We start from the raw sequence: 27,913 nt of genomic DNA, 5'->3' as shown, positions 1-27,913 counted from the left end.
TCTACAGCCGGTCACGCCTTGATGAGCTTTATGGATGCCTACTCCGGCTTCCATCAGATACCCCTCTGGAAAAAAAGATCAAGAGAAGACGGCCTTCGTCACTGATTTGGGGTTATTCTGTTATACTGTGATGCCCTTTGGCTTGAAGAATGCGCCTGCCACCTTCCAACGGATGATTAATACGGTCTTCATTAATCAAATTGGGAGGAATGTGGAGGCGTACATAGATGACATGATAGTCAAATCCAAGCAACAGGCGGAACACCTTGCTGATCTCCGAGAAACATTCACCACCCTCAGGCGGCATAAGGTCATGTTAAACCCCAAGAAATGCGTCTTTGGTGTTGAGTCTGGGAAGTTTCTCGGATTCCTGATTGATCAAAGGGGGATAGAGGCTAACCCCGAAAAGATACAGGCGGTAATTGACATGAAGTCACCCCGTTCTGTCAAGGAAGTTCAGAGACTAACTGGTTGCCTGGCCGTCTTGGGAAGGTTCCTCAGCCGGTCAGGTGACAAATGCCTTTACTTCTTCCAAGCAATCAGGAAGAAGACCAGGTTTGAATGGGGAGACGATGCTGAGACGGCATTCCAGAAGCTAAAAGAGCACTTGCACTCTCTGCCTAGGCTAGTCAGCCCTCTACCTAGGGAGACGTTGTATATGTATTTAGCCGTCTCAGATCATGCTCTCAGTGCCGTTCTCCTTGCTGAGCGAGACGGCGTTCAGCTCCCGGTTTACTTCATTAGCCATGTCCTTTAAAATGCTGAACTCCGGTACCCCGTGGTTGAAAAATTTGGTCTTGCTTTGTACATGGCATTCAAAAAGTTGAAGCCTTACTTTCTGGCTCATCCGGTGGTGATTTACACCGACCAGCCACTCAAGCGGCCAATGTCTACCTTGGAGTCATCCGGCAGAATGTTAAAATGGGCTATTGAAATGCAAAGTCTTGAAATCACTTACGAACCAAGAAAGGCAGTGAAAGGTCAGGCGTTTGCCGACTTCATTGTGGAAATGACCCGTCCGGTGGCTCCGGATAATCTTGATCAGGTTTGGAAAGTGTATGTAAACGGGAGTTCTACAAAGAACGGCTGTGGTGCAGGCGTAATTTATGAGTCTCCTGAGGGGGACAGATATGAGTATGCACTACGGTTCAAGTTTCAGGCCTCAAACAATGAGGCGGAATATGAAACCCTGCTAGCCGGAATCCGCATGTGTAAGGCGGCAGGGGCAACAAAAATTGACGCCTACTCTGATTCACAGTTGGTCGTTAGCCAATATGAGGGAATATTTGAAGCAACTCACCCGGCTATGATCAAATATCTTCAGGCGGTCAAAGAGGAGGCTGGGTCACTTGAGGAGTTTCATTTGAATCAAGTACCCAGGTCTGATAACAACCAGGCGGATGCCCTGTTAAAGCTTGCATCCTCCGCCTGCCATGATACGCCTCGGTCAGTCTTTTGGGAAGTACTTGAAAAAAGAAGCATCTATGAAGATCCCATTGGAGTCCTAGACCGAAGCTCTACCTGGATGGATGGCATCCGGGCATATCTCTCAGACGGGACACTTCCTGACTCGCCACAGGAGGCAGCCGTTCTGAAAAAGCGAGCCGCAAGCTTCGAGTTGAGAAATGGAGAGCTCTTCAAGGCGGGGTTTCTTAAGCCTCTTTTGAAGTGCGTAACCCCAGAAAAGGGGAAGGAAGTTCTCGAAGACTTGCACTCAGGATTCTGCGCCTCCCATATAGGCGGCAGATCTCTAGCCGTCAGAGCCAGACGACATTATTTTTGGCCCACTCTAGAGGCAGACGCCAAGGAATTGGTGAGAAAATGTGACAAGTGCCAGAAATTTGGCAAACTTATTCACCGTCCGGCTACTGATCTGACGGCCATCCACAGCCCAATCCCGTTTGCAAAATGGGGCATGGACATTTTGGGTCCTTACACGCCTGCTCCAGGCGGAAAGCGTTATATCTTGGTGGCTGTGGATTACTTTACCAAGTGGGTGGAGGCTGAGGCAGTAAAGAACATCAAGACATCAGACGTCATCTCCTTCATCTGGAAGAATATTATCACCCGGTATGGGGTTCCTATGTCTATGGTGTTTGATAATGGTCCTCAGTTTGAGACGCCTCAGCTTAAAACTTGGTTGGGAGATCAGGGGATCTCAAGTTATTTTGCATCAGTCGGCCGTCCCCAAGTAAACGGCCAAGTTGAAGCCTTCAACAAACTGATCTCAGACGGTATAAAGAAGAAAATTGAAAGAGCCGGTGGCTTATGGGCTGAGGAATTAATCCATGTCCTATGGGCCATCCGGACAACAGCAAAGGGGGCAACCGGTGAAACCCCATTTCTCATGGTTTACGGTGCTGAAGCCGTCTTGCCCATCGAACACTATGAGCCGACTCTCAGAGTCATGCTATATGATGAAGAGGCAAACTGGGAGGCAATGCGCCTGGCATTGGACTCACTTCCAGAGCGCAGGGGCAATGCCGCCTTGCGTCATGAGATTTACCGTCTGAGAATGACAAGAGCCTACAACAAGAGAGTACACAGGCGCCCTTTGAAAGTGGACGACCTAGTGTTACGGAAAATGGAGGCAACCGGTAGGGCCAATGAGCTTGGAAAGCTAACTCCTAATTGGGAAGGCCCCTACCGGATTTATGAAGAAGTAAGAAACGGCACCTACCGCCTGGAAACCCCAGACGGCAGGCGCCTGCCTAGAACTTGGAACGTAGATAATTTGAAAAAATACTACTTCTGAGATTTTGTAATAATTTTTGTAAACAAGAAGTACATTAATGAGAAGTTGCTTTTTGTTCTCACTTTTGATTGTCTTATACCCCGTCTGAATCCCAGACGGGTCACATGTTTGTTTCTCAGAGTTTGATACTCGGAAACTGAATTAACGTCTGATTGACGAGAGGCCAATGGCCAGATAATAAGCTAAGCACAAAAACGCTTAGTAGCTACACAGCCGGTCTCAAACAAGACCAGAGGCCAATGGCCAGACGGCTGATATTCCCATAAATTCGCCTGTCCCTACATGGACTAAGGCGTCCGGCGACACCCCTCCGGGTGCAATCGTCGCAGAGAGAAGCCAACTTGCTTACTTACGTACCACTGCAGGCGGCCACAATTGGACAGCTGAATCAGCCATTCATAGCCGTCTTCCTGAACAGCTTAAGGAATGATCAAGGTTTGGAACCCGGATGTCCAAGGACATCAGTCGGCGACCGACTGCATTTCACACTTAGCGTTTTTTCCCTTTTAAATTGTACACATCCTCGTTTGGGGCAAAAGAGTTGTGCAATGGCTATATGAACTTTACCTAGACGGACTATATGAACTTCACCTAGACGGACAACACCGTCTAGGTAGAAGCTGAAACGCCTGTAAATGTACGGCTGTGCACTTGGTTTGGGGCAATCACTACTGTGATTGATTGACTTACAAACGTATCATGCTCTTTGCAGCATCAGACGTTCCCAAGTCAATCAACCAACTCCATTTGAAACCAACCACACAGCCGTCCAGGGGCAAGGACAGCCGCGTACTTTTGATAAGGTAGGCTAAATTCGCCGGATGCTTTCAATAAGTTAGGCAAAAATTGAAAATGCAAAAAATTGAAAAGACAAACACAAGCGCAAAGTAATAAAAACCGACTCAGTCGGTGCATTCATTAAATTTCCACCCAGCCAAACGGCTGTGATGGATTAATTGTTATCCGGACCCCGTCCGGAAAAGAGAAATTGTTTGATAAACACGGCTCCTCAGCCGGTAAAGATACAAATGTACTCGGCACTCAGGCCGGAAAAGCAAAACAAATGGCATACTGCCGCAGAAAAAATAAAAAAGAAGACTTGGCACACAGCCGCTGAAACTACTGCCCTGCAGGCGGCCCCTCCTGGTTCCTCTCCTCTTCTTCAAGAACCTCAACCTCTGGAGCTTCAGCTTCGGCTTCAGGCTCCGGTTGCTCAGGTTGCTCAGTTTCAGCCCAGGCGAGGAAGGACTCAGGCTCTGGCTCACCCTTCTCTCGCAAGTATATAACTTCGTCAGCATACTTGTGAGCCAGAGCCCAGACGCCATAATTTTTGTTGGGATACAAGGCGTCCCAGGCGATCTTCATCATAGCCTCATTATCGGCGGCCATCTCAGCAACCAGACGGTTTTGCTCCGCCTGGAGAGTCGCTCGGAAGTTCTCCTGAGCTTTGGCCGCCTCCTCCTCCAACTTGGCAATTTTGCTCTTCATATCAGCATTCTCTGAAGAGACTCCTTGAAGCGTTTGGAGGCTCTCTTGGGCTTTCTTGAGGTCCTCCCTGAGTTTAGGGAGGTCCACTTCCGCCTGTTTTTGGACCGCCTCGGCAGTCTCAGTCTTTTTGTTGGCCGCCTGCAGACTCGTCTCCAGCTCTGCAATCCGGGCCGCCTGTGTCATTTCGGTTGCTTTAGTTTTAAGATCATTAACTATACAGGAGTACAAAGCAACATCATCGGCGTTTGTGGCGGCCTGCTTGGACCGTCTTACCTCTTCCCGTTTGCGGGTGTAAGGACGCTTGAGCCCATCTACTCGCAGCAAGGCCTGCAAAAACAAACAAGGTTAACAATGCAGGCGGGGAAAGACTTGGAAAAAGTTATTGAAAAATTGATTAAGTATACTACCTCAGCCAGAAGGGTCAGAATACGTTCAAGGTTGAACGTCTCTATCCCCGGGATAGCATCCTTATCCCGTTTGCTGACAGCATCCAGCATGGCCTTGGCATGCTTTTAGACGTCTGGCCAACGGGGAGATTGATCTGCACCATAATCAGTGTTAGATTGAGATACTAAAGCAGCGCCTATCTGGTTCCAACCGTCTGAGGATGACGTCTGCTGGGAGTGTGATTTCACTCGCAACGGCCATCTCAGCTCAGGCGGGGATTCAAAAGGGTTCTTACCTGCAGAGCCGGCCAGGCGAGAGCCGCTGGCGGCCGTTGAGAACCCCCCGGTTGCAGGAAGAGGGTTGGCCAATTCAAGGCCAAGAGAGCCGGTCACTTTCTCCTTCCTCCCCCTATCCGCATTTGTCTCCCGACTGGGGCGTCGGGAGTTGCAGTAGAGGCGGCCTTCTTGGAGGACTTGCTGGGGTTAGAGACGGTGGTCTCCTCCCTAGCCCATTTGAGAGTCTTCTCAAACGTCTTGTCCACTTTGCCTCCCTGAAAAAATAACAACTTAATGTTAGCAGACAAAGAAAGAAAACTTTGAAAGTAAATTCACAAAATGGTCAGGCGTTTACCTTGGCCTTCAGCTCCCGCGCCTGGGCCTCCGCCAAGTCTCGGCGGATCTGCGCAGAGGACCGTCTGGGGGTCTTCTCTTCAGGCAACATGTTTAATGCTTCTTCTGCAAAAAAACAAACGGGAAATCAGTTAGAACATTATCAAAAAATATTTCCGACACAAAAGTACTACAGACGGAAGTTATTCAGGCGCATACGTCTGTCAAACATGTGCCCTAGCCCGCAGCCGGCTAGAAAGCATTCGTCCCTGAACCAGGCGCTCTTAGGGATCCAGTTCTTGGGGACTTTTATTGTCTCCCCGGTTGACAGTGTGGCGTCTGTGAGGCCGAAGAAATCAGCCTCAATTATTTTGTCGAAGTCCTCATCCGGGATCCGGGGAAGACAACACTTCCGACCCAAAAGGTCGGGCTTCTTATTGTATTGGCGGAGCTCAAAGTTCTCCCGCCTGGTGGGAGCCGTCAACAGGTAGAACCTGTGCTTCCAGCCGTCAAACTTGGAGCCTTCGCTTCTATAATTTGGGTCTCGTGTCGTCTGCATTGTCCGAGCCATTGTGTCCTGCACAGACGCGCAAAGGGTCGGAATCCAAGCATGAGGGTGGTCCCAACACCCTGAGACGGCACTACCAGTCCTAGACTCAGCCGTCCCTGGTGAACGGCTGGATTCTACCCTAGGTTGTGCCGTGTGTGTTGGTGATGAATCCATTTATTGCAAGGAATATGTACAAGTAGGGCTGTACACCGGTCCAAAACCGGACCGGACCTGGACCGAACCTGTTAGGACCGGGACCTGAATCAGCCAATTTTGAGGACCGGGGACCGGACCTGATTCAGCAAGTCCGGGTCAGGTCCAGACCTGAATAGACCTGTTTTGTGTTTTTTTTAAAAGAAAATAATTAACCTGTTGGACCTGTTTATAGACCTGTTTATGGACCTATTTACAGATTATGCATAATTCGAAAGAACTTACAATTACAAAAACCTCAAAAATATCATGATATAATTAGATTGAAATTAAAAAAAAAAAATAGAGGTCCAAAAAAACCCAAATTACCAGAAGAAAATGAAGAACTAAATAGTCCAGCTTCACATAGAGGTCTAAATTAAAAAAAAAAAAAAAAAAAAACAGAACTTACAATTCAAACAGAACTTACAATCATGCAAATATCATACAATCTTTATAAGCAATTGAAATACAAAATACCCAATTCAATTATAATTACTTACAATTCAAACAGAACTTACAAACATGCAAATATCATACAATCTTTATAAGCAATTGAAATACAAAATACCCAATTCAATTATAATTAGATTTACTTTAAAAAAAAAAGAACTTACAGTTTCATTGCAGACTCGCAGGGTGTACGGTGATGCAGCGTGTTGTCGCAGGCTCGCAGCAGGTCTGGTGGCCTGGTGGGCAGTGGCGACTGCCGACTGGTGTCTGGGCGCCTGGGCGGTGGTCTGGAGGGAGTGGGTGTTGCCGTGTTGGTGTGGTGTCGGCTGAGAGAGAGTGAGTGAGTGAGGAGTGAGTTAGGGTTAGTGGGTTTTCTAAAGTGAAACTGACTTCTTTTGAAATTTGTGATTTTTTTTTTTAAAAAAAAAACGCATATTTAACGGGTTTCAGGTCCAGACCTGAAAACCCCGGGTTTGGACCTGATCCGGACCGGGACCGGAAACCTTGATTTTCAAGGACCGGGACTGAACCTGAATCTACAGGTCCGGGTCAGGTCCGGTCCCAACAGGTCCGGGTCAGGTCGGTTTTCAGGTCCGGTCCTGTTCATGTACACCCCTATATACAAGCGGTAAAATGAAAAAAGAGCTGAGAGAGTCAGAGACGGTACCTTTAGATTTGAGATCTGAAGGTAGACGGGTCCGCCTGTGTTGGTGCGACTGAGTTTCCTTTAGCTTGCGTCTGACTCAGACGGATGACTTCTGCTCTCTCTTTCAAGAATCTCTCTAAGTTTACTCTGAAAATTTTTGTGAAACGTACCAAAAATATGAGGGTAAACGGCTATATAAAGAGGGTAAATGAAGGGGTATTCCCGTAACTTACCCAGAAGTTGAACAGTAAAATTTTGGCGGTAAAATTACCACCATTCAAAGAGTGACACGTGTCACAGATGCCACGTGGCGTGCCACGTCACATCTGTGAGGGGCAAATGTTTAGGGTAATTTTACCCCGCCATGTGGCCCAATCAGAGGGCGACACGTGTCAGCCCGGGGATGGTCCAAAATGGACCTATCCCTGCTTGACACGTGTCATCCCGGATATTTGGGGGGAAAATGTCGGCCTTCAGGCCCAAATCCCGAGAAAGCCGCAATGCGGCGCAGCCCATCACTGATTAGGGTTCTGTCACCTAATCAAGGGCACAAATCCCAAGGACCCTATAAATAGGGAGATTCCCCTCTTTTGGAGGGCACGTTTTTCCATTTTGCTACAAACTGTCCCTTTGATAGAGACAACTGACCTAGAAATCCTAGCAGATCCCCACCTAAATTTCCGCACCTCTTTCTCTCCTTTCAAGTTACTAACTTGATCGTCGGAGGCGGAGCACCAACCAACAGGTGTCTCCGTTTGTCTTGCAGGTACAGGCCGCTCCGGACCAGTCTTCGAGTTGTAACTCTCCCGAGGGACAAAAACACCCAAAACATCTATGTTCACTTTCTGAAAAGCTAATGTTCATATTGTGTTGTTGTTACACCTATTTTTAGGTGCATGAGTGTGCACCTAAGAATATGCGTATGACAGTTTTAACTAAAAATTGACTTTTTAGACTGTCCAATCCCATTTATTTATTTATTTATTTATTTTGAACATCATGCCGAGCATGAATTCCAGGCCCAAAATATCTACCCAAACTTGGGCATTTATCAGGCTGGGCTTGACAAGATCGAGTATATAATTAGTGCTTATTTGGTTGAAAACAAGATAAATAATGAATAGTGATCTTTGGTTGACATGAAATCAAGGAGATAGAACGAACTTCCATAGGAAGTTGACATTCTCATGCGGTGTGGAAGATGACATACTACCTCCGTTTCTTTTTAGTTGACACGTTTTGACTTCAGCACTATTCATCCACCTCCCTTTGACCGTATTTTGTGCTTTATACGTAATGAAAAATATAGTCATGTGGGATCTTGTTAGATTCGTAACGTTATATACTTCAAAATATCAACCTTTCACAATTTTTGCTTATTGATAATTAAAGATATTAATAATTGAATAAGTGCACTGACAAACGTGACTAAAGGAACGTGTCAACTAAAAAGAAACGGAGGAAGTAGCAAGCTTCCTTAAAAATTTTGTTATTAATTGCAAATGTCTTTGTGCCACCCAAACAAGGATAGTACCCTCTGTTTCAAAATTGATGCCCCACTTTGACCGACACATTTAACCAACTGTCACGGTCCAAGAGTTCTAACACCGAATCGTGCGACGCGCTCTTGTCTAATAGCAACAAGGACGCAAGCTTAGAACGAGAGAGGTTCGTGAGCACATAGCAACACGGACCAAAGGTATCTCAAGAAAGCACTCGTCAACAACGGGTGTTGAGTTGGGGTTTGTGACGGTCGATACTTCGAAGCAGGCATAAGCGGAAACGACAAGTTGAAGGCGTCTTTTGAGGGTCTCTTGGTTTGGTGGGGATTTTTTGAAACAAAGTAAGCACAATATTTATAAAAGTTTAACACAACACTCAAGTCTTAAAGCAATAGCAACGGGGTAGGGAGCTTAGATTTATAAACGCGAAACATTTTGACTAACAATGTTTATTATCATTAACAAGTACAATTATAATAAAGTTGATATTTGAAAACTACACGTTGAGAAGATTCTAACAAGTACACGTTGAGAAGATTCTAACAAGTACCTACGTGACTATATTTAATATTATGTAATGCACAAATTGAGGTCAAGATAGCATATGTAAATAGTGCAAAAGTTAAAATGAGACATTTATTTTGAAACAGAGGAAGTAAGTCATTTGCAGAAAGTTCACAAGAATACCGTGAACACAAACTCCCCGTGGGTTAATTCATATGTGAACCAAACAAATTCTTATTCACATTGCAGCTTACAACCACCAAAATACCTTTCCTTTTTCACCATTTTTTAATATAATGACCATAACCTAACCCACCCCTCCATAACCTTCCATTGATACATCAACCCCACTCATTTCTCTACCTGGCTTTACTTCCTCTCCTCGCTTCATTCAAACCACCATCAGCTGGCCACCGCCACCTGTCCACCACGTTCCCTCACACTCAACAACATCGAAAAATGTTGGGGGGGGGGGGGGGGGGGCGGACACTCCCACACTGGCAGTGTTTACATTTCACACCACCTCTATGGTGGAGGCATCTGCAGAGGTGTCCAATGCAAGATGTTGCCCTCGTGGTGAAGCACAATGCAGACACTAGCACTATGTAGAAAGCTCAATGCAAACATTGCTGCCTACTGAAGGCATCTACGGTTTAAGCCCCTATCACAATGAACAGTATCTAACATACACACCACCTTCACAAGGAGTAAAGCCAACCAACCGAAAAATCAGTAGTGAAAATGTGCAAACTAAAAGTATAATATACTAGTAGATTATGTATAATGTGACTTTGAATCTTATTGTAGATGTTAGTACAAAGGATATTAACTAAACTTAGTTCAAATAAAAGTTGAAATTCATTAAGTATTCATTAAAGTCTTGTCTTGACTTCTTGTCAAACATTGGTTGTTTTTGCACCGAGTGGAATCTAGAAAACTACTACGAAGTATGTTTTTGTTGTTGTTGTAGACTTGTAGTGGAGTTACCAATTGTGACAAAAGGGAGGGGTCAAGTGAGAGTGACGGGGGTATAACAAAGGGGTAATATCAGCAATTCGCATGACCTTAGATATGGTCGCCTAAGTTTATTTTGTGAGCTGCCTTCGGTGACTATACCCTATCAAATGCATATAATAGATCAATGAAGCTCAAATCATTCATACAATAATCACGAGCTCAACTCTTGCAAGAAAATAACCCGCAGAAAAGGAGCTACAATAAATTCAAAGGCAGAGGGCCACACATTCTGAATTAGATTGGAAAACCACACAAATAGAAAGAAATGAATTACATTGCAGATTCACCATATATAAGATCATAAAACTCACTACCTCGATAAACTAATCACAATGATACTCGCATATGGAGCGCAAAGATTGACATAAACTACAAGTAAAGTGGTACAGGTTACATGTGATCTACTCCGTCATCCTCGGAGATTCCATCCCCACCATGCCTGCAACAAAGTTCAGGAAAAAAAAATGAGATCATTTCAAGTATATGGATTATCAAAATATTCAACGGTTTTATGGATCAGGAAGGGCAAAAAAGAGAAATGTAAAACTAAATAACTAATACAGCCTATACGACAATCTAAATGCATGGCAATATTAACGTTAAATGCAAAGGTACATCAGAAGCATTATGCATATGATTACAAATCATAATTTTCAGTTTACTAATCCTGCAATTAGACTAGCAGAGGGATCCTTTTGGTATCCTATGGCTTGACTTCCGAGTAGTATTAATTTCACAGATCCACTTCAGTCAAGTGGTCCTTCATTTAGTTTCCTAGGACAAGTATGTCGATAACAAACCTTAGTATACAAAGTTCTTCAATTCATAAAAGGAACTGATACAACCACAGAAAAGCTCAAAAATCACCCCTATTATATGTCAATTTGTCTCAAACTGAACATCACTATACCAAAAAATCACATCCTTTTCTTTTTTTTTTTTCCCTTTTTTTTTTTTAGAGAAATAGGGAACTAGAAGAATGAGGGATGGAAAGAATGTAAGTGGTAAGGCGGTAAGGCCTGAGGGCTTGTTCACAATAGACAGGCCTGCGTTGACAGCCAGCCAAACAATAGAGAGAAACTAATGGAGCCGATCAGGAAGGAGTGAGAGAGGGTGGTGGAAATCATGGGGTGGAGAAGTTATCAAACCTCACGGGCAAGGTGTTAAAGCAATAGCGATTTCACAGATAAAGGTAATGATTGTGGCCTTTTGGGTAAATGAAGGATAAAGAGTGAGGGTAGGGAAAGAAAGGAGATCAGGTAAAAATAATGAGATAACAGATGAGCTCAAATCTTAAGTCCGGCTCGGTATCATTCTTTGTTTTTATTTTTTGAACTGGAGACTAGCTTTGGTTTTGTTTTTCTATTTATAGGAAACTAATTAATTACAGTACTAATAATTTGCAAAACTTAAACAGGCACCAAATACAAATGAAAGAACACAGCAACTAACAAAATTCATTATAACAAAAAATGGAATAGGTTTATATTTCTGAAAGTCATTAATTTGGACTGATAGCAAGAATGCCACTACAATGTTGCTTTAAACCATTTTATCTCATGGAATTGAATAGTTCTACATGCCTTGAACTATTAAATGAAGTCTAATTTCAAGAAGGGAAGAAGAGAAAAGTGAGAAAGAGGGTAGTAGAACGAGAGTGAATAGGAAAATGCAGCAGCTGCAAGAGGTGTTGATTTTGGATGTTTGCATAGAAATAAAATAGGTGGAAAGGGGCATTAACAGGTCACGGGATACTGCAAAGGATCCTGGGATGCCTCACTAGCCTTTGCTTGAGTTGCTACACCACCACAACTCACTATCAAGGAACTGAACAGATAGAACAGCAAAGGGGGTTGAGTTCTAAGAGAGAAGAAAGAGATAAGAGGCTTTGACAAGGGAGATAGTTTGTGAGGTCTAAGAGCCTAAGAGGTAGGTTTCTCAAAACCAATGGTATCCTTGAAAGTAAAAACATTTGCTAATTTATGAAATTTGCTAGAAGGTTATTGTTTCCAATAATGGAGAAGAACTCCTTTATTTTATATTTGGAGGGGGGGGGGGGGGGGGGGGGGCAAATCTACAATAATGTCGAATGGACCCTTAATTTTGTTCAGTAGATAATCTAAACAGAGAAAACACCTTAAAAATTGCAAATGTGGAACTGGGAAATATGACCCATGACAAGGATACTCCAAGGTGTTCTCTCAATCAATTCAGCTATGTTACTCAAAATCTGAGTAGTGTGTAGGACATGAATAAATGCTCAGGTCTCAGAAGACATTAGGAAAATTCACACTTTATTTCTAAAAAAATGTGTCAAGTGTCCATACCTATATTAGATTGCAGAGTATCCAACATGGCAACATTGGTACTATAGGTGAAATGAAATGAAGGGCTCAGGTAAGGTAATATAGCTCTCTAAAAAAGAATTTTTATGAAAAAAACACCTAAATAGAGATAGATTATCCATTAGCAGCATGGAGCCATAAATGAATACAACACACGTATACAACCTATTCAGAACACACATAAAGTAACCTGGTTCATCTCTTAATGTATCAGGGTAGCCTGTGAAGGTGTTACCATGATAACTGTTTATATTCTAGACTTCGGAAAAAAAACACAAGACTTCTCAGACCACTAACTCCAACAATTTAGTAAGCTTAATTATCACAAGGTTATCATGTTAGGTGTTACCATGTTACTCAGCTGTTAATATTCTTGAGTTACAACTAAATGATAAAGAAAAAAGGAAAAACACAGCTTCTAAGGTCCGTTCACTCCAGAAAAAAAAGTGTAAGCTCTAGAGGTAAAAAACATAAAATATATCAGAGAGGGGAGATAGACCTCCATGAAGAAGTTAGATTCCGAGTTTTCCTATCCAATTGTAAGTTTTCCAGGGCAGCTGAAGCACGCATCACATCCTCTGGCAATTCTTCACCATCATATCTCCAGTTGTAATCATCTTTCCTGTAGCTAGATGTAGAAGACCCTGCTCTCCTATCTGACATGCATTATATATCATCATTTCAGGTAATTCAAACACCAAAACTGTCACAGGATTCCAGAAAAAAGATACAGCTTATTCCTTACCAGATGCCTGAGAACCTGGATGTGATCTGTTAAGAGTATGCACATTAATTAGAACTTAAAAAAGTGAAGCTGTTGTAAAAAGCACATGACATGCATTAGTGGGGGTTCAAGTATAAGTACCTTACTAACGGAGGTAAGCCTCCAGCAACAGATGATGATGATGATGGTCTTCGCACATTGCGTGGCTCAACATTTGATGAAGACTCATTTTCTGTATTCAACCTCCTTCCACCACCTCTCACTTGGGCTAAATTCTACACAAGTAGGCCAGTAGCATGCAGTTAATATTAATAGAGTACTAGCAAAAAAGAAGACAAGATATGATCCTAATATTTTGAAAGCTTAGCAACTAAACAATCAATTTACCTATCTATACGTAGTAAATTCAAACACAAAGCTTTAGGGACACATGTTGCATCCCCCTTTTTATCTTCATTTTTTCTTCTATAATTTTTCATGCCTCTTTTTGCTAGTCTCCACTACTCTTCTCCTTCATCTATTTCTTTCAACAATTAACGTTCAAAATTTATCCCTCATTTAATCCTTAAATTCCTTTCATCTAAAATCAATCTCTCATATAATTAATATCAATTCTCATAAATCCCTCCCCCCTTCCCAACTTTATTCAACCATTTAACGAATTCAAACTAAATCATTGGATCCAATGGTGTATCAATAACTGAAAGAGAAGAATTTAAAACAATAGGAATTTTATCGTTGATAATTTGTTATTAGATGAGCTCATACATCTTTGGCGTGTTTAGTATCGTGTCATTCAGCTTTTGGTTTTAAGATTTATAAATTATAAGATATAACTTGTATAATGATATAAAAATAGTCATGCTTAAGATAATCATGTTAATTTTGAAACTTGAAAACAAAAAAGTGGAATTACTTTTTTTGGCTTCCATGTTTTTGTTTTTTGTTTTCGAAAAAACTGAAAACTGGAAACAAAAAAACGACAACAAACAAGCCCTTAGTTTTTCTCCTGCTGTCAAATTCTTAAACCTGTTTTGTGATAATTCTGTTCAAGACCCTATGAAGGCTATGATTACACAATCATACATATGTTATGTTGCATATCAAACACTGCCACCTCCAATATTTTGTAATAAGTAATTATTAACAATTCCCATATTGTTATGAATTTACCACTTTTACCAACCAATTCTTGCTCTTTCGAAGTCAATACAAAAAGAAGATGAAAAGAGATGCATAACAAGATTAGCAAGATTTGAGGTTAAGTGGCCAAAGGTTCATTATGTATGACCCAATATAACCCAATAAAATTCATTATGTATGACCCTCAAAACATATGCCCTAGTGAAGATCTAGCAAAGTGTGACAACTCAAGACCCTAATCATTTATTCACGTGGCACTATGGCAGCTAACTGTCAACCGTGAGACTAAATTATTCAATACTTCAGTATCCAGCTCACGATATGCATAAAATTAACAATCTATTACGCTATTCAATGAAACCAGCCCTGTTATGACATTCAATAGAAACTCAGCACAACTAAGCTTTTGTAGAACCTCTCCAGCAACCCCCCCAAACTCCCATCCCACCCCACCCTCCCAAGTATATAAATGCTACCCAATGACACCAGCCCACTTATGATCTTCAATAGAGACATTCAGCACACATTAAGCATCATAAACCCCTCTCCCCAACACACACACACAAAGTTGCCTTAATTATGTTCCTTTCCTTTAAAAAAAAACCTTGAAATCATAAGTACACAGCCCCTCGAAAGTGAACCCACATAGAATATATACCAATACTTGCATCAACCACATAAGTACATAAAACATATAAGACATGGACAGAGAATTGATCAAACTAAGACGGAAGAAAAAGGTTAATGGGATACAAAGGCTGTACATTTTTATCATCAATAATGAGCCTTAAATCTTACTATCCAAATTATCATTGCTATGCGTTACAAAAATAATCATGTTAAATTCTAATATAACTATAAGTATAACCACGAGAATAATTATACTTAATGGTGGAAACTTAGGAAAAGAAGTCAATTTTTTGCATCAACTACGACGACACTCCTTTTGAAGTTAAAAAGCAACAAAGTTAAAATGACAACACTTTTAAAAGATGGAAAAATAATAAAGATACCGAAAACATTAGCCCACTAGAATTTTGTTTTCTAGATGAATACGAGATAAATCCCTTAAAAAAGAGATCCCCAACGTTTTTAACATGTTCCAAAGCGTAAAAGTTTAAACTATAAACCATACCTCAAACTTTAAAAATCCTTCAAGAACATCTAAAAGCACAGGACCACTTTCTCCATTCCTGCTAAGATCATATCCATTTTTGCTGCTGAATTCTTTCAACTCAGCTTTCCAGAAATCTTTCGGCTGCAAAACAAAACAACAAAAGTACATACAGAATGAGTATTTTGACCAGAGGTAGTGGTGCTATTATCTTTTAATAGATTCTGCAACAAAGATTGGATCTAGATACCAAGTTACACTCTGGAAGATAGACTTTAAGCGTGTGATTTAGCTGCGCCCAGTCCATGTATTCACATATTAGAGCAGTTAAAAGCCTCCCTGTATTTGACAAAAGGATTAAACTAGAGTTACATATGAAAGAAAGAGTTAGAACTGGAATTCTAAGGTTCTGTATCAAAAATAAATAAGCCACATTCAAGTAATACAATTTCACTTCCAACATCAAAGAACCACATAAAGATATTTTCACACAACCAAGGCAAGCCTCAAAGCCCTTACTTCAATTGGGAGATGAGACTTCCTAACCTTAGCGTTCTGACTTCTGAATCAGAAACAGGGATAGGGTGACAGTATAGAAGCAGCTCATCAATTTTCTCTGATAACTCTTCAACAGTCCATCATATCAACAATCCCATTACACCTTATCAAAAGCTCCCTTTGAATAAGACATTATTGTAATGCATGCTAGCTAGATGAGGTCATCCAAGTTCGTTTACTATGCCCTTATGCCTCCTCAAACAAAATTCTAATTTCTAAATGAATTATGATTAACAGTTCTAAATCAGCTACACATCAACTGTGACAAATAGGTCACCAAAGTGCAGAAAATAAACGGCAAACCAGTAACTTCTTCTAAAACTAAAAAGTCCATTAAGAGAATTTTTATAAAAGTATATGAATAAAATTAGAAAATGTCTGAATGTCAAATTTTCTAAAGGAAAAACATAAAATGGAGAAATAACTGTACTTCCTCCATTCCAAAAAGAATTTCACACTTCCCATTTTGCGACATCCCAAAAAGAAGGATACACCTTTTCCTTTTCTCTCCACCCCCAGCAATTTTTTTTCTCTCTTTCCCAACACTTTCTCTCTATCCCAACATTTTTTTACTCTACATTCAACAGCTAATCTCAATTTCAATTTCAATCCCATGCCTGCAGTTCATCAGGAGAGATGAAGTAATTGAGAAGTTGTACGGTTGTACCCTTAACACATATTGCACCAAGAACCTGCAAGGATATGATAAGAACAATGCTACTCATAAACTTCATCTAAGCAAATGAATCCTTCAGTTCCACAATCCATGAGTTGAAAACAATAGTTAAATACTTTCATTTTTGTACCAAAAAGAGGCATGGAAGATTACATTATAATAAAATATACAATATGGAGTTATTAATAGCACTAAGGCTATATGATGCCTCATTCTACCCCAACTTCCACAAAATTCCAAGAAAGATGTCAAAGGGTGATCTACAAACTAACAACACTCCAGTACTCGTAGAGAAGCTCATATTTTCAAAAAAACTGAAACATGAGGAAAAAGTTAAGCTAACAAAAACCATTTCATACAGTTCAAACTGCAAAGTCTTCTATTACCAACCTAGATAAATATGACAATTGACAGCAATTTGACCTAAATCCAATCCACGTCCGACCCAATCCGAAATAAAAAGTCTGACCCTGAATCATGGTGCAATGGGATGGTTTTCTCACACTACTGTTTGTATTGTAAACTTGTCATGGTCTGAACCATGAATCCTAGAACAACCAAGGTTTTGATTTTGAAGTTCATCTCGAAAACAACAAGCATATTGTGCAATGGGGCCATGGACCTTTCCTCTCCAGGAAAAAAGTAAGAATTTTTTTTTTTTGATATGTTTTTTTATTCCTTATATTTGTTCAAGAAATAATTATCATTATTTAACTGTATAAATATTGGGGATTAGGAGTATTTTACTGTTTGACAGCTACAAACAATTAGATTTATGCTTCTTTAATCCTCTTCACATACTACTAGCTTTTAAGCATTTGGATGAATTTTGTTCTTATTTATTGATCTGAAAAGGGGTAATAGAAAATCTATTTATTAAACCAATTTGGAGTTGGAGTCAAACGTGGCCAAGTCCATCAGATTTGGAGTCCAATCAGCAAATCAGGTATATTCAGAACCAGACTCCAATTTTAGCTTGTTTATTATACAGATCGGATTTTAGACCTTGAATACTTTGACCCGAGTCCAATTCGTCGCCATAGCTAAGAGCAATGGCGTCTATAAAATTGGAACTAATGAACAGGAATTTAAACGCATGGTCATGTTATTCCATCATGATATAGTGGAGGATTTTCTTAAAATGGCTCCATGTGAACACTGTACCAGACTACCAGACAGACCACCAGGAAAAAAGTGATCACATCAGCATAATTACATGACTACATAAGTCATAAGAACTACTACAGTATTTAGTATATCACTCAGACATAGCAATTGCACAAACCAATCAATTGCTTTGTTGCCCTACAATGTATGGTCAATAAACATATTCTAAATTTTCTAAGCCCCTCCCTTAATCAACTATAATAAAATTAGTTTTCCATCAACCAAAATTTACTCTCGGATGTCTGAAGTTACAATAAGTATAAACACTGCAATCAATTGCTTTGTTGCCCTACAATGTATAAATACTCCTATAAACACTTTTTTGAATAAGAAAATTTTTCATTTAACTAGCAATATGAAATTATCCTATCATATCAAATTTAACTTTCCTTGAACTTATATTATTAGAACTTATCAGGCCCGAAATAAGTGAATAAATTGGAGAGAAAATAGTCCTTTCCTAATTTGAACTTAATACTTAACTTATTAGACCTTATTACCCTAATTTTTATGTTATAGATTTATATGTACACCTAATTAGCTGATTAAACCTAATAAACCCTAAAACTATTTATTTTTTTAGGAGAACAAAGCACACCCTTATAGAAACTTTTAAGCCTAAACTCTGTATATTATTTAAACTTATACTAACTTTTTAAACTTGAAGTTAATGAAAATATGGTGAGGAGAACAAGGCCTTAACCCACAAGATGATAGCAAAGTGACTTTGTCCCACAGTAGGTCAAAGGCAATACCTAAACTCCAAAGCATATTATTCTACTTGTCCCTTTCAAACCCCACCAAACTGAATTTGAAATCAATCTTCATTACTCAGAGGACAAGCCCAAAGCTCCTTAAACATTGTGGAAAGACTTTTCAAAGGTTAGAAAGCCAACTCATGGTGAAGGAAAACATGTAAGCAAGACTCACTACCACCTCAGCAAGGCAAACAAATGTCAGGAATTGTTGGCCTTTGCTTTTGGAGCCTATCATTCCGAAAGTAATTTTGACTATACTCCTAACCCCATCTGCTCCTTAATCAATGCATTGTCGCACCTAACCCCATCTGCTCCTTAATCAATGCATTGTCGCACCTAACCCCATCTGTTCTCCTTCAACAATCATTTGCTAACTCCTAAGCTATCCGGCCTATCGGTACATGATTTCTCAAATAGAGAGATGTCCATCTAGAAAACTTTGTAATCCGATTGCTTCATTTCATAAGACAAAACCATTATTTCTAAAACTTAGTTGTCCATTTCAAAGTATTCCATAAATAGAATAAGCAACCAATTGGAAAACTACTAAAAAGCCAAAATATTTATTCCTAGAAGTCAGTTGTTCATTTATTTCTAAGTTTTCCAAAAATATAGTAAGCAAACACTACTATTGTCTGTTCCACTACATTACTATTGCTTCTTCGTCGACCCAGTCCATCGAGTATCTCTAATGTAAGATCTTATCCACCTTATTTCCTACTTGTTTCCTGGAACAGAATTAGCTACAATCACACCTCCAAACTTGATGATCCAGATCAAAATAGTCTCGTAAGAAAGTAACTAATGACTTAATGAGCCACGTTGCACTCACCATCAGCACCTCCTCTTCCCACCCCCACACCACCCCCCCCCCCCCCCCCAAGAAAAAAAAAAAGAAAGATTCCCCGAAAAAGATTGCTTCTTTAGAATACAAGTGAAACCTCCGCGGCTATTAATCATCTATTACTCTTGTCAACAGCACAAAAGCATAATGATAACTCAAAAATTAAAATACCACGACACCAACAAATCAAAAAGAGAAATGATAAGGCTAAATAAATAACACTGTAAAAGTAGGGGTGTCATGAGCCACCTGAAGGAGAAGCATGAAGTTGCTTGGCACGATCATTGCAGCTACCCAATAGTGCTGGAGGCAATTCTTCTTCTTTCTCAACAACTCGATCCTCTTCCTCAATCGCTTCAAAAACACTAGCTCTAAGCTCAGCCTAGAGAGAACAATGAAAATGATTAGCCACGTATTTACCAAGGAAGTGCCACACCCAGATCAACCATAAGATTGGTCTAACTAGAAGTGCAAATTCAAAACAATTAACAATTGCCAAATTAAATAAATAGATAAACCGCGATAAATTAGATAAAGTAAGTTGTCAAACTACAGATGCTAATTCATTCATCTGTAGGCTGTAGCTGATCAATCTAACTGACCTACACAATAGCAACCTTTGCTTCAAACAAACAGAAAGGTTACGTTGTTACCCAAATTCAACATCCCAGCAAAATCTTTCAATTTTAGCTACAACCTCAAACATTTAAGCAATAACCCAAATCAAAATTCCCAAAACCAAATAGAAAAAAGCCCTAATTTCAAAAATTAAAGTACCATTCCATGGATAATGAAATCAATACGATTCTGCAAAATTCCCAAACCCTAAATTGCAAAATTCATAAATGGGATTGCAAAATCGCAACAAAATTCGCAGTTCATAACTACATTTGAATGTTAAACCAAACAGAAACTAGAACAACAAATTAAAAAGGGGAAATGAAGAGAAAAAAGAGGGGAAATTGAAGAAAAATTACTCGGATCTTAGCGAGGACCCCTTTCTTCTCAAGAGTACGGGTGACAAGGGTTTTAAGGTCCATCATTTCTCTGGTATAATCATCCATTTTTGAGTGATTGAAGGTTTCGTCGTCGTCTTGTTTCTCCTCTCAACCCAGGTCTTGGGGAACTCTGGATTTGCTTTGCTTCCGAAGTGAAAGAAGAAAGACAAGGTGGGACAAATATTTGTTGGAAAATACTTCAATATTTGCTTTCAAAATAAAAAAATAAAAAAAAAAAAAAAAAAAAAAAAAAAAAAACCTTCAATATTTCCAATTTGTTATTCCCTCCGTTTTTAAATACTTGCTCCATTTCTCCATGCGCGGAGTTTTAGGAGAAATTGGAGAAAATAATAATAAAATATGGAAGTAATGGGTACTTGAGAAAATATAAAAATTGTATTTTGTCAAAAAAAAAAGAGAAAATAAAAAATTGTAAAGAGCAAAAATTGTGGAAGAATAGGAGGAAAGATAATATTATGTTGGGTCCACTAAGACCCTGTTCTTTTCACCTTAAAAAAATAATATTAAGTAAAAATAATTTCAGTTCAGTAAAAATAAGTTCAGTTCAGTAAAATTAATTTCAGTTCAGTAAAAATAAGTTCTAATTTCAGTAAAAATAATTTCAGTTCAGTAAAATTAAGTTCAGTTCAGTAAAAACAAGTTCAGTTCAGTAAAAATAATTTCAGTTCAGCGAAATTAAGGTGAATCAAACAGGGCCTAAGTGTGAGAATTAATTGAACATTGTAAGCTTTCCGAAAAAGGAAATAGAGCAAGTATTTAAAAACGGACGGAAAAGAAAAGTGGAGCAAGTATTTAAAAACGGAGGGAGGATAAAATAGGAGAAATATAAGAGAGATTGATAGAGAATAAATCAGTATATTTTTATTCCATGTATATAATGGGTTATATATATATTTATATATATATATATATATATATATATATATATAATTAGGGTTTTCTTAAATAAGAATATAAACTCAAGATCTATCTAGAATATTCTAGGATGATACAAGGAGTATAATGGGCATCACACAATATTTCATAACACTCCCTGTTGGATGTTCATTATCGAAGAATGTGCCTCATTAAATACCTTACCAGAAAACCCAATGTGGGACAAAACCATGGTCAAGAGAAAAAGAGTGCAACACATATTTTCTCCCCTTGATGAATACATAACTTGAGCTCTTCTAGTGTCGCAGCAATGAATCCAATATGTTGGATATCTTCTAATAAGTTGGTAAAATATCACTCGTTGATAATGTATAAACCTGTTTTATCAATTTGGTTTAATATCATATTCATAGGGTAATAGATTTGACCAATCTTTATTTTAAGATTTAATTTGATATCGGTTTCATTAATATGATGGTTTTACTCTCTCATTGTGATACTGTTATTCATCAATTAATTATTACATACAAGTTCGTCTACTGTCTTTCTGGTTCATAAACTAGTAATGACCATGTCTTTAGAAGTGGATAGACACCTTCAATGGGTGCTTGACTAAATGGATAGGAAGATAGACCATCACTCAGACCAATTCACTAGGTTAGAGCACTAGTAAGAACAGTGATCTATACTTAAGACCTTACCCACAATCCTGTAACGTCTTAGATCAAAACTATATAAAAAAAAATCATTGAGTAGCTTTTTCTAAAACTTGTCTTTCTATCACAAATTTTCTGCAAAGCTGATTTTGGAGATATATATTATCTTAAATTTAGTCCAGCTTTCATAAATGTATAAATGACAAGTAATAACCTTCTGACCAAATTACTATTTGAAACTATCTTAAATGCTTCTAAAATAATCTCATACTTCTCAACAAAGACTTAATAAAACTTTCTGTAAAATAGGAAGCTTAGGCCTGTGTCATAAGTACAACATTAAACTGGTAGTTCAACTAGTTAATTCCAGAAGTAAACAAGTTATCTAGTTCATAGAATAGTCATGACCATATCTTTAGAAGTGGATAGACATCCAGCACCTTTATCGTAACAAAACATGAAAACTTATAAGCAAAGCCTCACTTTCTCTCAAACTTCTTGAATTGGTTCTGCAGGTTGAATCAGGGTAGCTGCAAACCGAGCAATAATGTTTGGGGTAGTTGCGAGAACTTGTTCAGCCTTCTTATAGCCCTTACAGCAGTAAATCACCACAATGATGATGAAAAAGGCTGGCACACCCAAGTATGCAGAGAATTTTAGTCACTTCGGGGTTGACAAATTGAAACTTATGTCTAAGAGACTCTCCATAGTGGTCTTAGGCCCCTGATCACTCTCTGCTAACGGAGGGTCTTGAAGTGTGTAAGCGGATGGCATAATCATCAGTGGCAAGACGAACATTAAATATAGTAATATTTTCAGAATGTTCATGTCATTTAAAAAAACATTTTATTAACAAAACATATAATGAAAACAGTTTAGTGTAGAATTTATGTAAATCATCTAATTGATTAACAACAATCATGCAAAGATTGAACTTAAAAGAAATTGAACCCGCCCTAAAATAAGCTTCTACTTTATTATTCTCATATTCATGTGCGCTTTATGACTAACATGCAATCATTAGGTTAATCCTAAACCTGTTTAATCTACGTTGATTGATTTTTAATGCACAAATAAATCTAATATTGACGATCACTTAAACTAAAATCATATTAAACTAAATCAAATTATTAATTATCTTATTAGGCGTAATTTCAAGTACAACTTCCCTTTAAGGGGGTGTTTGGTATGGGTTTTTCATAGGGAAGGAAACGGAAACAGATTACCGTTTCCGTTTGAATCCGTTTGGTTAATCACTAAAGTAACACAATCCGTTTCTTGGTGGTAACCCATTCCACCACTTTGTTTCCGGTGTAAAAACTGCAGAAACAAATTGCGTTACTTTCCCGTAACAAAAAAAAAACACTTCTACCCTTTTCTCTCTCTTCTCATTCCCTAATTCTCCCAAAAAAAAATCCCACATTGATCGATCAAATCTCCAGATTTCGCTCAATTAGATCAATTTTCCTACCTCAAAGTTCCTGAATTCAATTATCTCAACAAACAGGTTTGTTATCTATCAATTTTTTTGTTAACGAAACCCTAGATCTTGAATTTGTGTTAAAATTTTATTAAATTTGTATAATTTCGATTTGATTGTTTGTATTTAATTTTTTTGTCTTGAAATACATGGATTGTTATTTAATTTGCCTTTTTTCGATTTCATAATTACTTGTTATTTCTCTTGTTTAATTTTTAGGGTTCATATGATATCAATTTCGCATTCTGATTTGAATTACTCCCTCTGTTTCTTATTTCTTGCAACAAGGGGGGGGGGGGGGGGGAGCACGCTTCCCAAGTCAAAACTTTTAAGGGAATAAAGCAAGGTTTAATCCCATGTGATTAAGTTTAAAAAAGGAGGGAAAGGAAAGGGACCACATACTATTTAAACAAGCACATGGCTGATTTTTTGGGAGGGTGTACTTATCCCTCCCAAATTTTCACCAAAATTCAAATGTTGCCAAATTTTCATCAAATTCTTCCCTCCATTTACTTTTCACAAGCAAATGTGGGTATAAAAAGGTTCAAAAGTAACCAGAAATTTTTTGTTTCAACATTACATAAAGAAGTTCTTCTCCCCCCTAATCAATACATTTCTCCATGAAATTTCAAAAGTTAGCACTACCCTAAAATTAGTTCTACCATAATTACCCAAAACCTACTTAATCTAACCTAATTAGTGCTAAAAATTAGGGGCAGCATCTTTGCTTTTTCTTCTTTCAAAAGCTGGTTCTGTATGAGCACGGCCAAAAACTTGCATCCTCCACTTCATCACCATCCCAAGACCTAAAAAAAACCCACGTTAGTAACTGCTCATGGATGAAGAAGAATTTTTTTCAATAGAACAGTTAATTGGAGAAGAAAATCAGGGGTATTCAAGTGCATCATCACAGACCAGCAGTGATTCAGAGGATGAATATGCTGCAGAATGGGCATATTCACAAACTGTCAACAATCAGCAACAACCACAGGATGGAGAGAAGAGGAGAGACCTCACCATGGAACAAAAAAGGCAGATAGTTGATGCCATTTTACTGAAAATGCAAGGGGGGGAACTGCCAAGAGGTTTTCTTTCCCAACTAGCAAGACAATTTGACATTCACAGATCAACTATGTCAAGATTAAATGCAGACATAAAAAAGCAGATGGCACAGGGGAATGTCATTGATGTCAGGTCAAAAAAATTAGGCAGAACAGGGCCAAAACCCAAAGAATACTCAGATGAGTGGCTGCAATCTGTGCCACTGTACAAGAGGACTACAGAGAGAAGTTATGCAGGGGAACTAAATGTGTCACATTCAACCATACACAGATTAAGGAAGAAAGGAAGACTCAGAACTCACACAAGCACAAACCACCCAGCTCTAACATCCAACCACAAGGTGGCAAGAATGAAGTGGGTATTAAGTCACATAAACCCAATACCAAGACAAGGGAATCCAAAGTTTGTTGACATGCAGGACACAATTCACATTGATGAAAAGTGGTTCTACTTGAACCCAGAAACAAGAAAATTTTATCTATTACCAAAGGAAGAGGATCCTTACATGTGTCAACAATCCAAAAGGTTCAAGGTGAAGGCCATGTTTATGGCAGTGATTGGGAAACCTTTATATGCAAGAGATGGGACTCTTTTGCATGATGGAAAGTATGGCATTTTTCCATTTGTGAAGAAACAATTGGCCAAGAAGAAGAGTAAAAACAGAGATGCAGGTACATGCGAGACAAAAGCAGTGCAAAATGTTAACAAAGAATCAATCAGGGAAATGCTCTTGGAGCATATTATACCAGCAATACATCAACAATGGCCAGAAGGGGTGTCCAAAAAGGCTAAAATACAGTGGGATAATGCAAGACCACATCAAGTGCCTAAAGATGATGAATTTATTGCTGCATGCAATGCAAAAGGATTCAACATAGAAATGGTCTATCAACCAGCACAATCTCCTGACTTGAATGTCCTAGACCTAGGGCTGTTCAAAGTTATTCAATCCCTACAATATCAAGCCTTCCCCACTACTTTGGATGACTTAATCAAAGAAGTCATAAATGCCTACAATGCATTTGAAGCTAAGGCAAACAAGTTCATATGGCTCACACTGCAATCAGTCATGATTAAGATTCTAGAAAAGGAAGGCAACAACAACTTCTCACCACCACACATGAAGAAGAAGAAGCTGGACAGACTAGGGGTGTTACCCAAACATCTACATGTACCAAAGGAACTCATCAAACAAGCAGTTACTTTTCTAGACACAATGTTCATCCCAACACCAAATGCATCAGAGGAAGAAGCATACATGGAAGTGGATGCTGACTGAAGTGAAGCCACAAACAAATAGGGACTCATAGACTACACATAGACTGCCGCCACACCTAACCTTCCAAGTATTTTGAAGACTCTGGTAATACAACTATTGTAATGCTACAACATGTCTTACCATCTTTTGCTTACTCTAGATGTTAATGCTTAGGTTAGGTGTATTTTGATGCATCAAAAGGAATACATGTAAGGCAGTCATGTAACATGGGGACTCAAGATCATGTCTTTTTGTGTAAACATTGTTATATGAGACAAGTAATGACATTGAACAAATGTTTGTTTATTGTATACATAGTCCATAAAACCATCAGATAGGGTATGCATATATCAAATAGCTGCTCAGTGAATTTACCGCTACATCCTGGCCATAAGACCAAGGATGGAGCTATTCAATCACAAGCAACAATGATTCAAATGAGTCCCTTCATCATATGGTTTTCACTCAAACACAGAAAATGGCATCAAATAGAGGGGACTAACTCAAAAAAGATACCAAAGGCAACACATTATGCAGGGACTTAGACAAATAGTAGGCAACATAATCAGCAGAAAACATAGTGGATAATGCTCATCATTCATCAACATGACATTCCAAAGGCCATCTACTGGTAAAATACTCCATCAAAATACAACAGCCAACAACAACAGCCATAGGGACTCAACAACAGCCAACAATAACAGCCAAGAACAACAGCCACAGGGACTAAACAACAGCCAAAAATAACATCCACCAACAACAGCCAACAACAACAGCCAACAACAACAGTATCCATATGCATAAATACATAGTAAAAAGCAAAGTACACTATGAACAAAAACAACAGTATCCATATGCATAGTAACAACAACAACAACAACAATTTCATAGGGACTCACAGGGACTCAGAACAAACACAAGCACAGCCAGTAATCAACAAAATTATACTCATAAATTTAAAAAGAGGGAGAAGAAAGGTTATACGCTGTGAAATCATTTGTCAGCGAACCACTCAGGGTGGACATCCCTAAGAAAATCCATGTAATCCTCATCAGCAAGCTGATCCGGGTCAATAGGCAACCTAGATCTGACCCTCTTCATACCAGAGAGTGAACCCTTCTTCTGCTCCTTCTTCTTCACAGCTTTCCCCTTCCCAGATCCACACCCAACAGCTTCCCCTTTTCCAGATCCAGAAGCCTTCTCCTTCCCTTTGCTCTGGGACTCAGATTTTTTGGAAGACCCCCCAACAGTTGCCTGCAGATCTCCCTCCCCGTCACTCTCCCCACTCAGATCTATCACCTCAACGGGTTCAGAAGGGGTTTTGGGAACCAGCGCTTTGGTAACCTCTTCATCTTCGTCTGAGGAGATGTACTCAGTCAACTTTGCTCCACGCTTGACTCTGTGGAAGATGGGCCTCAGTCTAGCGCGGCGTAAGGGCTTGATCTTCCCTATGCCCCTCTCGCAGATGTATCTGGTGGTGCCAGGAGGGAGGTCATCTACGGGTTTTTCTGGGGGAAGATTTTCATAGCAGAAGAGTGAAGCATCTGTTGTAGAAGAGGAACTCATTTTTTTTTGTTTTTCTCACAGATCTGAGATGTATGAAGAGAGAATTGACTGGAAGAGGAAGGAAACGGCGATTGAGAGAAGCAGAGTTAGGGTTCCGAAAATAGAGGAGAGAGAAAAAGATAGTGTTAAATAGGGAGAAGAGAGAAGGAAGAGAAGAAGATGCCATGGAGTAAATGCAGTAGGTTGAAGGAAGCATTGAATGGTGTAGTTGGGAAGATGAACAATTTTGTTCATGAATCTGTAGATTATAAAGAGGGTTGATTTTGGGGGTTTTTTTTTTTGTTTTGTTGGGAATCATTAGTTTAGGATTAGATTAATGTAGGATACATGAAAATAGATTAGGAATAATCAACATACTAATGATGTTATAATAAGGGTATATCTGTAAATTTACCCTTAAAAAGTTACTAAAAGAGGAAAAAAAACTTGTTGCAACAAATGTGAATCACCCAAATATAGTAATTGTTGCAAGAAATAAGAAACGGAGGGAGTATTTACTTTCTTGTTTGATCAAAGTATTTTTTTTTCTCTTTTTGTTGATATTCTGCTGAATTTGATGGTATAT

General features: G+C 39.2%; 2 protein-coding genes across 2 annotated transcripts; one reads left to right on the top strand and one right to left on the bottom strand.

Annotated features, from left to right (window-relative positions):
• Positions 1-10,187: 10,187 nt before the first annotated feature.
• Positions 10,188-20,589, bottom strand: LOC145594727 (protein TONNEAU 1a-like). Its single transcript, XM_081651061.1, has 8 exons — positions 20,409-20,589; positions 19,681-19,813; positions 15,679-15,767; positions 15,450-15,572; positions 13,313-13,446; positions 13,193-13,218; positions 12,947-13,103; positions 10,188-10,541 (listed from the first exon to the last, which is right to left on the bottom strand). Exons 1-8 carry the CDS (start codon positions 20,493-20,495, stop codon positions 10,493-10,495), a joined length of 798 nt encoding a protein of 265 aa, XP_081507187.1. The 5' UTR covers positions 20,496-20,589; the 3' UTR covers positions 10,188-10,492.
• A 3,708-nt stretch (positions 20,590-24,297) lies between these two features.
• Positions 24,298-25,803, top strand: LOC145594076 (uncharacterized). Its single transcript, XM_081650417.1, has one exon. The coding sequence runs from the start codon at positions 24,298-24,300 to the stop codon at positions 25,801-25,803; it is 1,506 nt and encodes a 501-aa protein (XP_081506543.1).
• The last annotated feature ends 2,110 nt before the right edge of the window (positions 25,804-27,913 follow it).

Source organism: Chenopodium album, chromosome 19 (genome assembly GCF_948465745.1).
Source record: "Chenopodium album chromosome 19, dcCheAlbu1.1, whole genome shotgun sequence".
NCBI lineage: Eukaryota > Viridiplantae > Streptophyta > Magnoliopsida > Caryophyllales > Amaranthaceae > Chenopodium > Chenopodium album.
Note: the sequence above shows the minus strand (reverse complement) of the source record. Positions and strands in the feature narration are given on the sequence as shown.

Excerpts from the sequence above, each read along its gene's own strand:
- LOC145594727 (XM_081651061.1), bottom strand. The coding sequence starts at position 20,495 with ATGGATGATTATACCAGAGAAATGATGGACCTTAAAACCCTTGTCACC. Across the intron at positions 13,219-13,312 it reads GGCTTACCTCCGTTAGTAAG|ATCACATCCAGGTTCTCAGG; the intron begins GTACTTATACTT and ends TACTCTTAACAG. Across the intron at positions 13,104-13,192 it reads TCCAGGTTCTCAGGCATCTG|ATAGGAGAGCAGGGTCTTCT; the intron begins GTAAGGAATAAG and ends AATGCATGTCAG.
- LOC145594076 (XM_081650417.1), top strand. The coding sequence starts at position 24,298 with ATGGATGAAGAAGAATTTTTTTCAATAGAACAGTTAATTGGAGAAGAA.